We start from the raw sequence: 13,216 nt of genomic DNA, 5'->3' as shown, positions 1-13,216 counted from the left end.
GCCTATCACTGGCCGCAGCGATGTTCCGCCTCGGCCGGTGATAGGCTGAGCCCACTGTCCTGTAAGAAGCCGGCTTCTTACATGACAGTGGGCTCAACCTATCACCGGCCAAGGCGGAACATCGCTGCAGCCGGTGATAGGCTGACGGCTGTCCGACGTTCCCGTCACCAGGAAACAAGTGAGGCCGGTACCGGACCAACGGGAGGTGAGTTAAAGTTTATTTTGTTTGTTTTTTGCAGCCCGGGCATAGGGATACTGCACAGTATAGAGCAGTGGTCTTCAACCTGTGGACCTGTGGATGTTGCAAAACTACAACTGCCAGCATGCCCGGACAGCCAACGGCTGTCCGGGCATGCTGGGAGTTGTAGTATTGCAACATCTGGAGGTCCACAGGTTGGAGACCACTGGTATAGAGTGTCTGCGCCGGCGGCCGCAACAAACAGGACGAGGAGGGCAGTGCATGCAGGGGACATGTGAGTAGTACCCTGATGGGGACAGCGCTGGGCTGGGCTAATAATTAATTGGGGGGGGGGGCAGAACAGCGCTCGTGGGTCACATAGGATTAGTTCCCCGATGTGGGGACAGCACATCGCTGGGTGGTTCATTCATTCCCGAGGGGGAGGGGCCAAACCGGTATTGCGGTATGGGTTAAAATTCATATCGTGCAGCATAAAAATTTCGGTATGAACCAGTATACCGCCGATTCTTATGCGTGCAGTATAATATGTAAATTGTAGCAATAGTATGGTGCCTGAATATAACATGTAAATACCTTGTTTTGGTGTTTAAAAATTTGACTGTCCTTCAAACATGTTCAATGGATCGTGTCTTTAAAGGAGCTATCCATGATTAGAAAAACAGTGATTTCTTCAAAAACCGCACCACCCCTGTTCTCATGTTGTCTGTGGTATTGCAGCTCAATTCCTTTAACCCTTTAACGACACAGGACGTAAATGTATGTCCTGATGCCCTGGTACTTAACGCACCAGGATGTTCATTTTCGTCCTATACATGATGCGAGTGCTCGTATCATGAATGGCAGGTCTCGGCTGCTATCAGCAGCCAGGGACCCGCCAGTAATGGTGGACATCAGTGATCGCACTGATGTCCGCCATTAACCCCTCAGATTCCGTGATCGATACATATCACGACATCTGCGGCAATGCGGTGGTTAAACTGGATGATCGGATAACCCGTGGCACTGCCGTGGGGATCCGATCATCCAACATGGTGGCCAGAGGTCCCCTTACCTGCTCCAGCCGTCATCTCTGGGTCTCCTGCTCTGGTCTGAGATCGAGCAGACCTGAGAAGATCACTGATAATACTGATCAATCTAATCTATCTAATGATTGCTATAAGTACCCTATGTAAAAGTGAAAAGTAGAAAAAAGTTAAAAAAAACTCCTCCTCCAATAAAAATTTTTATGAACTTTTTTCTTATTTTATCCCAAAAAGCGTAACAAAAAATGTAGTAAAATAATTAATAAAAATATTTGGTATTGCCACACATGTAAATGTCAAATCAAAATATAATGTTTATGTTCCCATACATTGAGCGGTGTAAACGTTAAAAAAAAGTCCAAAATTGCTGCGTTTTTGTGACATCACAAAAACGCAAATAAATCAAGCAAAAAGTTACATATTGGCAAAATTGGTACCGATAAAAAGTGCAGATCACGGAGCAAAAAAATTTGCCCTCATACAGCTGCGTATACGGACAAAATGAGAAAGTTATAAGTGGTCAAAATAGAGTGATTTTAAAACATACTAATTTTGTTTAAAAAGTTTGAGATTTTTGTAAAGCGGTACAATAATAGAAAAGTATATTATCATGGGTATCATTTTAATTGTATTGACCCACAGAATAAATAAAACATGTCATTTTTACCGTAAAGTGTACAGCGTGAAAACAAAACCTTCCAAAATTTGCAAAATTGAATTTTCTTTTCAATTTCCCCCCACAAATAATATTTTCTCTATCGGCTCCATTGGGGGACACAGACCGTGGGGGACACAGACCGTGGGGTGTATGCTGCTGTCTCTAGGAGGTGTGACACTATGGTATTAAAAAAAAAGTCGGCTCCTCCCAGCAGGTGATACCCGCCTTCAGGAGGTGGACATGGTCTGGAATTCTCCAGAACAGGTCTTCTGATTTTTTGTTTTCCTAGTTAGGGACGTGTTAGTTTTTTATTCCTTTTTCTTTCTTGTTTTTAGGTGGGGACCCAGGGACTCTGGTTCCCTGTTTCCCCATTGCGAGTAAGGGGGCACAGACATTGCGCATATGCGCTGTTCACCCCCCCTCGCCAACGGTCAGCGCCTGGGTTGGTACCTCATGAGTCCGGGTCCCCCTATTTACCTGCTCGCCTCGCTTGCGCATAGCAGCTAGGCGTGATGCAGGTGACAAAAGCTGACTGAAGACTTCACTGTAGACTCCATTAGGTAAGTTATTCTGACTGAGGTAAGTACTTTCCCCCTTTTCTCCTTAGGTGCGGACTTGCAACCTCTGGAGACCCCCTGTTTTTGGCCCACCTTTTCAGGTTATAGGGCTGGCTTATACAGGAGCTGGACTTTTTATTCTGGGGGAGCAGTGGCATTTTAGGGGGTATGTAATCTGTGTTTTACTTCACTATGTGCGTGAGTGTGTGTGGTTACTTTGACCGCAGCACCTTATATGCGGCTGACAGCCACGGCGCTTGTACGGGCCAGGCACTCTGAGCGCCGGCTTACTTTCACTTTCTCCGGCAGTCTCTGCCGGCATATAGGCCGTCCGCTCTATTCCCCCGATCGCACATGCGGCTGACATGTGCGCTCGGGACAAGGAGCGGGCGCCATTACAGCTTCTTCTCGGCCAGTCTGTAGCTCCGCCCACAGGGCTGTCGGAGCTCTTCAGAGGCGCGAAGTAGCCTCCAATCAGCGCCGTGGGCGCGATTTTCATTTAGGAGGGGCCAATTAGTTAGTGCCTCTGCTTCAGGCACGCCCCTCTCTGCTATTGGCTGGCCTGTTTCTGTCACTCTAGCTGCACGGAGCCGGGTTCTCCTCACCGCTGCTGACAGGGGACACAGACTAGGGTGAGAGAGTTCCTGACGTCAGTGACTTATTTTGTCTGTAAGCACTTTAATACTAAGATGCCTGGCTCTACTGAGCCCACGTGCCCTGCCTGCTCCACTGCTCCCCCTGGTACCCCCTGATCCCCTTTCGGTTCCGGTGGATTCAGCCGCTCCACCAGCCTGGGTTTCTTCCCTGACCCAGTATATGGCTGACTTGACCCAAGTCTCCAGTTCGGTGGCTGAGGCCTCCCGGGAGGTGATGTCCGCCTTGAAGGGGTCTACCCTGCGCAGGGCCTCTGAGAGGGCCCGCTCCTCGTCTCCACATGCTTCACGCTCTCACAAGCGCACTAGGGGTGCCTCGTCTGACTCTTCCAATGAGTCTTCAGATAGACGTGGGCGTCCCCCTCGTGGGTCCCGCCCCCCCCCTCCCCCTGTCATCTGGGCACAAACGTCGCTCCTCCAGAGGACGTTCTTGGAGTCGCCGCTCTGCCACGCCAGAGACACGTACCCGGTCAGGGTCGCCCCCCCTCCAGGACTGCCTCCACTCGTTCACATTCTCCTAGTGAACTGGTGGACGAGGCTTCCGAGCTGGCATCTGACTCAGAGGACCGCTCGGATTCAGTTGAAACGGTGTAGTCATTGGTGACCGCCATAAGAGACACCTTTCACTTAGAGGACCCAGGATCTTCAGATGCCACTCCAGGAGTATCCTTTCATCGTGCTAAGCCAGCACCTCAAAGGTTCAGCTCTCACGCTGACTTTGACGCCATTCTGTAATCTGCATGGAAACATCCAGACAAGAGGTTCCCGGGAATCAAGAAGATTCAAGAACGTTATCCATTTGACAAGGACCTTGTCACTAAGGTGTTTTCCCCTCCCTCAGTGGATCCACCAATCTCCCGGATCTCTAAGGCGACTACACTGCCACTGGCAGATGCCGCTGCCTTCAAGGATTCCACGGACAAAAAGGTAGAATCCTTAGCGAAGTTTGCCTCTGAAGCAGCTGGCTTTTCTCTTCTTCCCATCTTCGCCTCGACATCGGTGTCCAAGGCTCTAAAGCTCCACCAGGGTATCTTAGCGGGATCCCCCCCAGAGGATCTGTCTTCTCTGGCTCTCCAATGTTCTAAAGCTGGGTACTTACTGTGTGCGGCTTCCATGCAGTCAGCCCGTTGTTCTGCCTTGCTGTGGGTCACCTAGCGGCTCTCCGATGCTCTATGTGGCTTAAAGCTTGGAATGCGGATGCCGCTTCCAAAAGGTCTCTCACTGAGCTTCCCTTTATGGGTGGCCATCTTTTTGGCAAGCGCCTTGATGAGATTATCTCTGAGGCGACAGGAGGTAAGAGTTCCTTGTTGCCTCAAAATAAGGCTCGCCCTTCTTCCCAAAGGAAGTCCTCTTCCTTTCGGTCCTTTCGGACTTTTGGCTCCAGCAAAGGGTTCGGGCAGGCGCCTTCGCGGGACAAGAAGGCTCCCTCGTTCCGGATGCGCCCGTCTTGGAAGTCGGACACCAACCGGTCCGGCCGGTTTGTGCCCAAATCAGGCAACCGCAAACCCACTTCTGCATGAAGTGAAGCCCCCACCCGCGGTTTTTTTCTCGGGTGGGAGGTCGTTACTTTTTCGAGACATCTGGACCTCACACATTCAGGACTCTTGGATCAGGGACGTGGTGTCAAACGGTTACCTAATCGAATTCGCCTTCCTTCCGAGGGATCGCTTTTTTCCGATCCCGGGCTCCCCGGTCTCCTTTTCTGGCGAAGCAATTTCGAGAGGCTCTCCAGCCTCTGCTTTTCCAAGGGGTTATCGTTCCCGTTCCTCCAGGGGAACGGTTTCGGGGTTTCTATTCCAATATTTTTGTGGTTCCCAAGAAGGACGGTTCTGTGCGACCAATCCTAGACCTCAAGCGTCTCAACCGTCATCTTCTTATCCGCCGCTTCCGAATGGAGTCTCTCCGTTCAGTGGTGGCGTCCATGGAACAAGGGGAGTTTCTTCCTCGATGGACATCAAGGATGCCTACCCCCTTTGGCCTGGCCACAGCTCCTCGGGTCTTTACCAAGATCCTTGCGCCAGTGATGGGCCTGTTACGGTCGAGGGGAGTCCCTACCTGGACGATCGGTGATACCCTACCTGGACGACCTTCTCATCAAGGCTCCAACCAGAGCCCAGACTCTGGAGAATGTGGACGTCTCTCTCCACACTCTGGATCGCTTTGGGTGGATGGTCAACCGGGACAAGTCAGTCCTCTCTCCTACCCAGTCTCTAACCTTCTTGGGACTTCGCTTCGACACGGCCTCTGCCTGAATTCGCCTCCCGCCGGACAAACGTCTGGCGCTTCTGTCGGGGGTCCGCTCCAGTCTCCATCCGTACTTGTATGGAAGTCCTGGGTGGGATGGTGGCAACTATGGAGGCCGTACCCATTGCCCAGTTTCATTAACTCCCTCTTCAACTGGCGATTCTCTCTCGGTGGGACAGGTCTCCTCTGTCCCTCGATCGTCAGATTGTTCTCCCTCGCAGGGTCCGTCAGTCTCTGCTCTGGTGGCTCCGCTTCCCCTGCTTCTCCAAGGGCGGTAATTTCTTCCCCTTCACTGGCAGGTAGTTACAACGGATGCCAGCCTGTCGGGCTGGGGCGGCGTGTTCAGGGATTGGACGGTTCAGGGACTCTGGTCTCCCCGAGAGGCCCTTTTTCCGATAAATATATTGGAATTACGGGCGATTCTTCTTTGTCTTCTTCATTGGGAGTCCCGGCTTCAGTCCCGTCCTGTCCGCGTCCACTCGGACAAAGCCACGGCCGTGGTGTACATAAATCGACAAGGCGGCACTCGCAGCTCGGCAGCCATGGCTGAGGTGACCAAGATTCTCATCTGGGCGGAAAGCAAGGTTCTGGCCATTTCGGCAATTCACATTCCGGGGGTGCTCAACTAGGAAGCGGACTTCCTCAGTTGGTCCTCACCCGACCCCGGCGAGTGGTCTCTACATCCAGAGGTCTTCGCGCAACTCTGCGACCTCTGGGGTCCTTTCCAGACGTGGACCTCTTCGCGTTCCGGCACAATCGGAAGATCCTTCCTTTTGTGTCCAAGTTCCGGGACCCTCAGGCTCTGGCCGTGGATGCCCTAGTGATTCCTAAGGAGTGGTTACTACACAAGCTGGATGTAGTTCAGGCCGTTCGGTCTCATCTCTCCATCACTTCTTCGTTTCGTCAGTGTGAATCCTTTTTCGTCCTTACAGAAGGTCGTCGTAAGGGATAGTCTGCTTCCAAGGCCATCATTTCTCGGTGGATTCGGTCCGCCATTTCGGAAGCCTATCGCTGTAAGGGGAAGATTCCTCCTTTCAGGGTTGTGGCTCATTCTACCTGTCCTGTTGGGGCATCCTGGGCTCTCCAGAATAGAGCCTCGGCCTTGCAGATTTGCAAGGCGGCTACCTGGTCGTCTTTGCTAATTTTTTCGAGGTTCTACCGAGTTCATACCTTTGCATCGCCTGATGCTAGTCTGAGCCGTAAAGTGCTGCAGGCGGCCGTGGAACGGCCGTCTGCCTGACTGCTTATCTGCCCACCCAAGGGATGGCTTTGGTACGTCCCACGGTCTGTGTCCCCCAATGGAGCCGGTAGAGAAAAGGAGATTTTTGTTTACTTACCGTAAAATCTCTTTCTCAAAGGATCCATTGGGGGACACAGCTCCCGCCCTTTTTTGGGGTTTCCTTTGGTTCTCTGTCCGAGGGTGTGTTCAGTTATGTTTTTTTTTTTTTTCTTTTGGTTCTCGGACAGTTTGGGTTTTCTTTGACCTGTTGGTCCTCTCCTATTGCTCTGGAACTTAAACTGATTACCTCAGAGCCTGAAGGCGGGTATATCCTGCTGGGAGGAGCTGACTTTTTTTATTACCATAGTGTCACACCTCCTAGAGACAGCAGCATACACCCCCTCGGTCTGTGTCCCCCAATGGATCCTTCGAGAAAGAGATTTTACGGTAAGTAAACAAAAATCTCCTTTTTTTGGTTGTGCCATACATTTTTATGGTAAAATGATTGATGTTATTACGAAGGACAATGGGTCGCACAAAAAACAAGCCCTCATATGCGTCTTTGGATGGAACTATAAAAGAGTTATGATTTTTAGAGGAGGAAAAAATGTAAATACAAAAATAAAATTATCTCTGTCCTTAAGGGGTTGAAATGAATGGAGCAAAGTTGTAATTCCACACACAACCTGAATACAGGAGTGGTGCTGTTTTTGGAAGAAATTATCTCTGGTTTTCAATTCCTGGATAACCCCTTAAAGCCGCAGTGAACGGTCATCCATGTAATGCGTAGAGATAGATAGCATTATCTAGCGATAATTTATGTAAACCTTTCATCTTCTGAGTTCAGAGCAAAATATAGAGCTGATAGATTCTTTTTAAGGTTTGCTGCATATAAAACATATTGGGCCTCATTTACTAAGCTGAAACCAACCAGTTTGTCGGGTTATTTTGGATCAGAGTGTCTGCAACATGTCTGCGCCAGTCTGCACCAGAGTGCGACAGTATGCACCAGGAAAATCCAACAAACCCGACATTGCACTGTGAAAAGCCTAAAAGGGGTGTAGTCTGCCGCAAAAGGGCGTGGTTTCACAACCCGACCTATTTACTATTGAATTCACAGAAAAACCTGTGGATAATTGGCTGGAAATTTCCACCTAGAAAAAGCTGGTCAGAAAATGTTCCCGACTTTTCCCCATAGTAAATCGAGAGGAATCCTGCAAGTCTGAAACTAAATTTCCACTAGTAAAAACCCAACACTCTTAGTAAATGAGGCCCACTCTGTTATTAATGTCAGGTTTTCTCTCCTACCTTTTCTACAGTCCCTGTCATCTTGGCTATAAACAAGTGTGACAAACCTGAGGCCAATCCAGAAAGAGTCAAGATGGAGCTCTTATCTCATAATATAGTATGTGAGGAATTTGGGGGAGATGTCCAAGCAGTTAACATTTCTGCACTAAAGGTAACGTCAATGCAAAACTACAAATAGACAGATTGTACCTATTATGCTGGTTGGAGTACAGTATGGAGCTATATTTTGGGAAAACATAAAAAAAATTGTCATTGCCTTTTAATAATACAGAGTAGGGTGTTTCATTTTGTAAGGCAAAAAATTAAATGTAACATTTTTGCAGACTTTGCTTACGCCCCGAGTCTCAGTGATGTAAAAGATTATATATGCCAAATTTCAAGAATGGATAATATTTAGAGGTTATTGTTGGATAACACTTTGATCAGTTTTGTAAAAGTAGGCGACAAACGATTTTTCAATGTTAATGACTTTTATTGGGAAAACTAGAAATCACAAACTTAAAATAATAAAACTAGACACTTAGATTAATAGGTAGTATAATAGACAAAACGTGTCATATTAATCAACTTTGAACGATGCAATCCCTTCTTTTGTTTGCTTGGTGATGACTTTTCTGTGATGCTCAACTACTCTCAACAAGAATTGTTTTTGTTGTTCTTCCCTGAACGATTTGTTAAACTCTTTTATCAGAGCAATTCATCTTTCTGCGGTATCCTTGACCACCTTAATGGAGAACTCCAGAATATAAAAATTGTCCCCCATACTGCCGGCAGTAAAAAAAAATAAAGATGTACATACCTTCCTCCGCTCCCCCGGGGCCTCCGGTAACCTGCTCCGGTTTCCGCCGCGATTCACTTCCTGGTTGCCGGTGGTCGGAGAGTCATACTGCGCTCAGCCAATCACCGGCCGCAGTGAAGTCCCGACTTGGCCGGCGATAGGCTTAGCGGCAGTGTGACGTTTTTGGCCCCGGCAGTAGTTGCCGGTGTAGTGAAGAATTTTGTGTCCTGAAGCGTTCTCACACTGCCGATCAGCCTATCGCTGGCCGAGTCGGACTTCGCTGCGGCTGGTGATTGGCTGAGCGCAGTATGACTCATCCGACCACCGGCAACCAGGAAGTGGATCGCGGTGGAGACCGGAGCCGGTTACCGGAGGCCCCAGGGGAGCGGAGGAAGGTATTTACATCTTTATTTTTTTTATTGCCTGCAGTATGGGGGACAATTTTTATATTCTGGAGTTCTCCTTTAAGAGCGTTCACATGGCTGTTCTCGATCCCAAGTAGAAGTGAGTGATCAAGAGGTTTTAAATTAGGACTTCAACGTAATTTTCTCGTTGCTGGGGGTGAAAACTCGGCCTCTTCGTCACTAGGTGCCGATGATGATGGAGAGGAGTCTTCCAGTATAACTGTCTTATTGATTTCAGCGATAGCTTTGTAATGTTTATTCTTATATGAATCATTTCTTCTTTTGTACACTTAGTTCTTATTTTCGAGGCAAAAACCTTGTCTACTCCACTCATTGACAAACTCATACGATCTTCTCTTTATGACCTAAGAAATTCTTTATCTTCTTGTGATACGCTAGTCGTGTCCATCACATTTTGCCAGGAAATGTCAAATACCTCGACGAGATCACCTTTCCAAATCTGCAGTTTCATATTTGCATTATCTGTGTTACTCAATTTCTCTTTACCCAGATTTTGGTATTCTTTGTACAGCTTCTGTATACCAGCACGGATATTCTCCTCCGTCTGTACAGAGATATATGATTTCCTCCACACTTGGTGCTGTAGTTTGGTGCTGGTAGATTTAGCAGCATCCGAAAGTGTTGCTTTCATTTCCTTGTGATGGTAAATAAAAACTAAAAAAGTCCCAAGATAAGATAGCCGACACTGCAAGCATGCATATGCTATAAATGGTAACACACTATGGATGTATTAATTGGACCGCTAAAGAGGTAGGTCATTCCAGCTGGTGCTCTTGTGGAAAATAAAGTCCATGGAAAGATAAAATGGGTACAGAATGTAAAACGGAGCACTCACCCGCTAGACTGAAGTTCCAATGATAATGCGAAAGTCCCCTTCGGACCAGAGCAGGGAGGCGGCAGGTAGTACCGGTGGCGTGATACGGTCCGTGGCCAGGGTCTGAACTCCCCCGATACCCCTGCTCTGGTCTGAAGAGGACTTTCGCATTGTTATTGGAACTTAAGTCTAGCGGGTGAGTGCTCCGTTTTACATTCTGTACCCATTTAAAAAACTGAAAGTACTTGTTCCTTTGAATGGAGGCGAGCTCCTAAAAACTCGCCACTAGGCACCTTTTCTAGCAGCCAAATTCCTCTTTTGGTTCCCAATGGTTTGGTTGAAAGAAATACATGAGAAACCCATTAGTACAAAGCACTTCAATATTAGAAATTTTACTAGTTTGAGATAAGTGATCAATGTGTGCAACCCCTAAATATTATCCAATCTTATTGAAATTTGGCATATATATCTTTTACATCACTGAGACTCGGGGCGTAAGCAAAGTCATATGAAAATCACAGCTTTGAGATAATGAAACACCATGAGGCTAAGTTTATACTTGGCCAAAAAACGCTGTGGCCAGATATTAGCTGTAAATCAATGAGAAATTGCAAAATTCTTTTTCCACTTGGCGTTTTTCAGTTTGGTGTTTTTTTTTTTAAACCTTTAGACGTTTTTTCACTCTTTTCTGGTGTTGTTCAGCTCCTTGGCGGTTATTTAAAATCGCAGCATGTTGAGCTACTGACGTTTTTTCCCCTGAAATCGTGGTGTTTTTCTTCTATAGAAGTCTATGGGAGTAAAAAAAAACGCCAAGAAAAACGCCATGTGAGTTTTAACTTTGGCATTTTTTCAGGCGGTTTTTATTCTCTTTTGGACTTTAGCGATCCAAAAAAGTGATAGAGATACCTTTTTTAATAAAATTTCGTAGGGTACCATTAAAAAAATAAAATAAATAAGATACAGTAGTGATGGAAAAATTTTTATTTACCGAAATGTATCTTCTTTTTTTACAACAACATTTTAATACATTTTTAAACAGGGATCAATTTATGTGTGCGGGCAGGGACCTAAAAATATAGCCGACAATAATAAAATGTAGTGTGTGTGTATTTCACTTTTTATTCTTTAGTTTTTAGGTGGTACTACTACTCTCAGCATGGAACACACACTGCTCCATGATGGGAGTAGTAGTACCTGTACTAATTGACCGTCCCGGGTTCCATTGCGATCCTTCTGTATAATGCTCTTCTATGGTCCCCTGCACTGATGTATATATACACCTATTCACATTTCCCGCAGAGAGCTGTAATTGGCCAGATGATTCCAGCCAATCACCGCTCTCTGTGGGAAATATGAATAGGTGTATATATACGTCAGTGCAGGGGACCATAGGAGCGAGGCCGGCCTCATCTATACATTATACAGGAGGATCCCAGAAGGTGTCAGAAGTGACATCCACTGTGATTTTTCCTTAACTACAGCTCCCAACATGGAGCAGAGTGTGCTCCATGATGGGAGTAGTAGTACCTGCAGTTAAGGAAAGATCACAGCGGGTATCTCTCCTGACATCCGATGTGATCGTCCTTTCTATTGCAGAGATTTGGAGTGGCTCTATACAGCGCTCGCATATCTGCACTATACTGTACTATCAGTACAATGTGTTCCATGCAGGGAGTAGTAGTACTACCTAAAAAATGACAAAAAAAGAGAGGGAAAAAAAAAAAAAGTGAAACGCGCACACTTTATTAAAAATTTAAATTGCGTTATAAAAAATATAAATTTCGTTAAATAATACATTTTTTTTTCCATCACTACTGCATCCTTTATTTTTGGTACCCAACAAATTTTGGGTACCAAAAAAAAAGCCAAAGGGTCCAAAAATGCAATTTCCACACAATTTCCACACAAAAACGCACTGGCGTTGTTTCTTGCTTTTTTTTCAACCCAAAAAATGCAGGACAAGTAGAAACTTAGCCTAATACATGATGAGTTCATGATGTTCAGGCTGCAAGTGACATTGGCTTTTATAAAGATGTTAGTGATGCCATGTGCAATTCAGATAACCTACAGCCTTCTGACCAAAGGCACTGATATAAAAAATACTGTCAGTTGCATTACATTATTGTACATATATTATATAGCCAACATTTTTTTATATATATATATATATTAGGGATCGACCGATATTGCTTTTTTAGGGCCGATACCAATAATCTGTGGCCTTTCAGGCCGATAGCCGATAATTTATACCGGAATATCGGTATAAGTTATCGGTCCATCCCTAATAAATAAATATAATGTCCTCATGTATGCTTGTTTTGTTTACAAACACAGGCTGGTAAGTCCATATGCCACGATTCCTTCCCGCCCTACATAATGATGCTCTTGACTGGTGTCAGCTGATGTAATTATGAATGTTTCTTGATTTTAATGTTCTTATCACTAGGGTTGTTATGTATACCACTTGCACTGTTTGATACTCATGCAGTATCCTTATTTGTACACTCTTGCTTGAAGATTATGTATTATCACTTTAATTATGTATGATGTATGCTAATTATTGTAGCACATGATGATGTATATTTAAACTGCTATTGATCACTTGCACTGTGACGTGAGAAAGGTGGTGTGAGACCACAGAAACGTTGTCTTATTTTTAGCTGGAATAAACCACTTTGTATTTTTGCTACTCCGGTGTGCTGCAGCCGCTTCCTTCTTTTTTCTGCATTTTTGAACCCAGGACCGGGGTCCCTGAGACTGCTTGCAACCACATACTAGTTTTCTTTTGCTTTGAGTGTGCTGCTTCGCCATTTTTTTCTATCTATATATATTACAAATGGTACATTACACACAGTTGGTTTTCTAGTAATTTAACATAGTATAAAGTATAATCTTTGAAAAGAGAATAGTCTAAGACAATGGTCTCCAAGTTGTGGCTCTTCAGCTTTTGCAAAACTACAACTCCTAGGCATGCTGGGAGTTGTAGTTTTGCAACAGCTGGGGGCCACAGTTTGGAGACCACTGATCTATGACATTCAACTGTCTATACGTACAACAGTACTACTCTTCCTGTCCATAAAACAGCGCAAAACTGCGTAAGTGGATGATTCTTCTACATATTCTTTTGTAGGGAGAAAACTTGCAAGCTCTATCGGAAGCTGTAATCACCCTATCAGAGCTATTAGAATTAAAGGCCGATCCCACAGGCTTGGTGGAAGGAACTGTCATTGAATGTCGCACTGACAAAGGGAAAGGGTATCTAACTTTACTTATTACTTACATGTCTCGAACTATGCTTGCACAGTGGTTCTTGACACTAAAAGAGGTAGCAGAACCATT

General features: G+C 45.9%; 1 protein-coding gene across 6 annotated transcripts in view; it reads left to right on the top strand.

Annotated features, from left to right (window-relative positions):
* MTIF2 (mitochondrial translational initiation factor 2) overlaps nucleotides 1-13,216 on the top strand; it is a 66,752-nt gene that overhangs the window by 29,925 nt on the left and 23,611 nt on the right. For all 6 annotated transcript variants that reach the window (XM_056567781.1, XM_056567779.1, XM_056567778.1 and 3 more), the window contains 2 exons: nucleotides 7,872-8,011; nucleotides 13,008-13,132. In XM_056567781.1, coding sequence (XP_056423756.1) covers nucleotides 7,872-8,011; nucleotides 13,008-13,132 — 265 coding nt within the window. The remainder of the gene's footprint in view (nucleotides 1-7,871; nucleotides 8,012-13,007; nucleotides 13,133-13,216) is intronic.

The sequence above is a fragment of the Hyla sarda genome, chromosome 3 (genome assembly GCF_029499605.1).
Source record: "Hyla sarda isolate aHylSar1 chromosome 3, aHylSar1.hap1, whole genome shotgun sequence".
Taxonomy (NCBI): domain Eukaryota; kingdom Metazoa; phylum Chordata; class Amphibia; order Anura; family Hylidae; genus Hyla; species Hyla sarda.
This window is presented reverse-complemented; position numbering and strand designations above follow the sequence as displayed.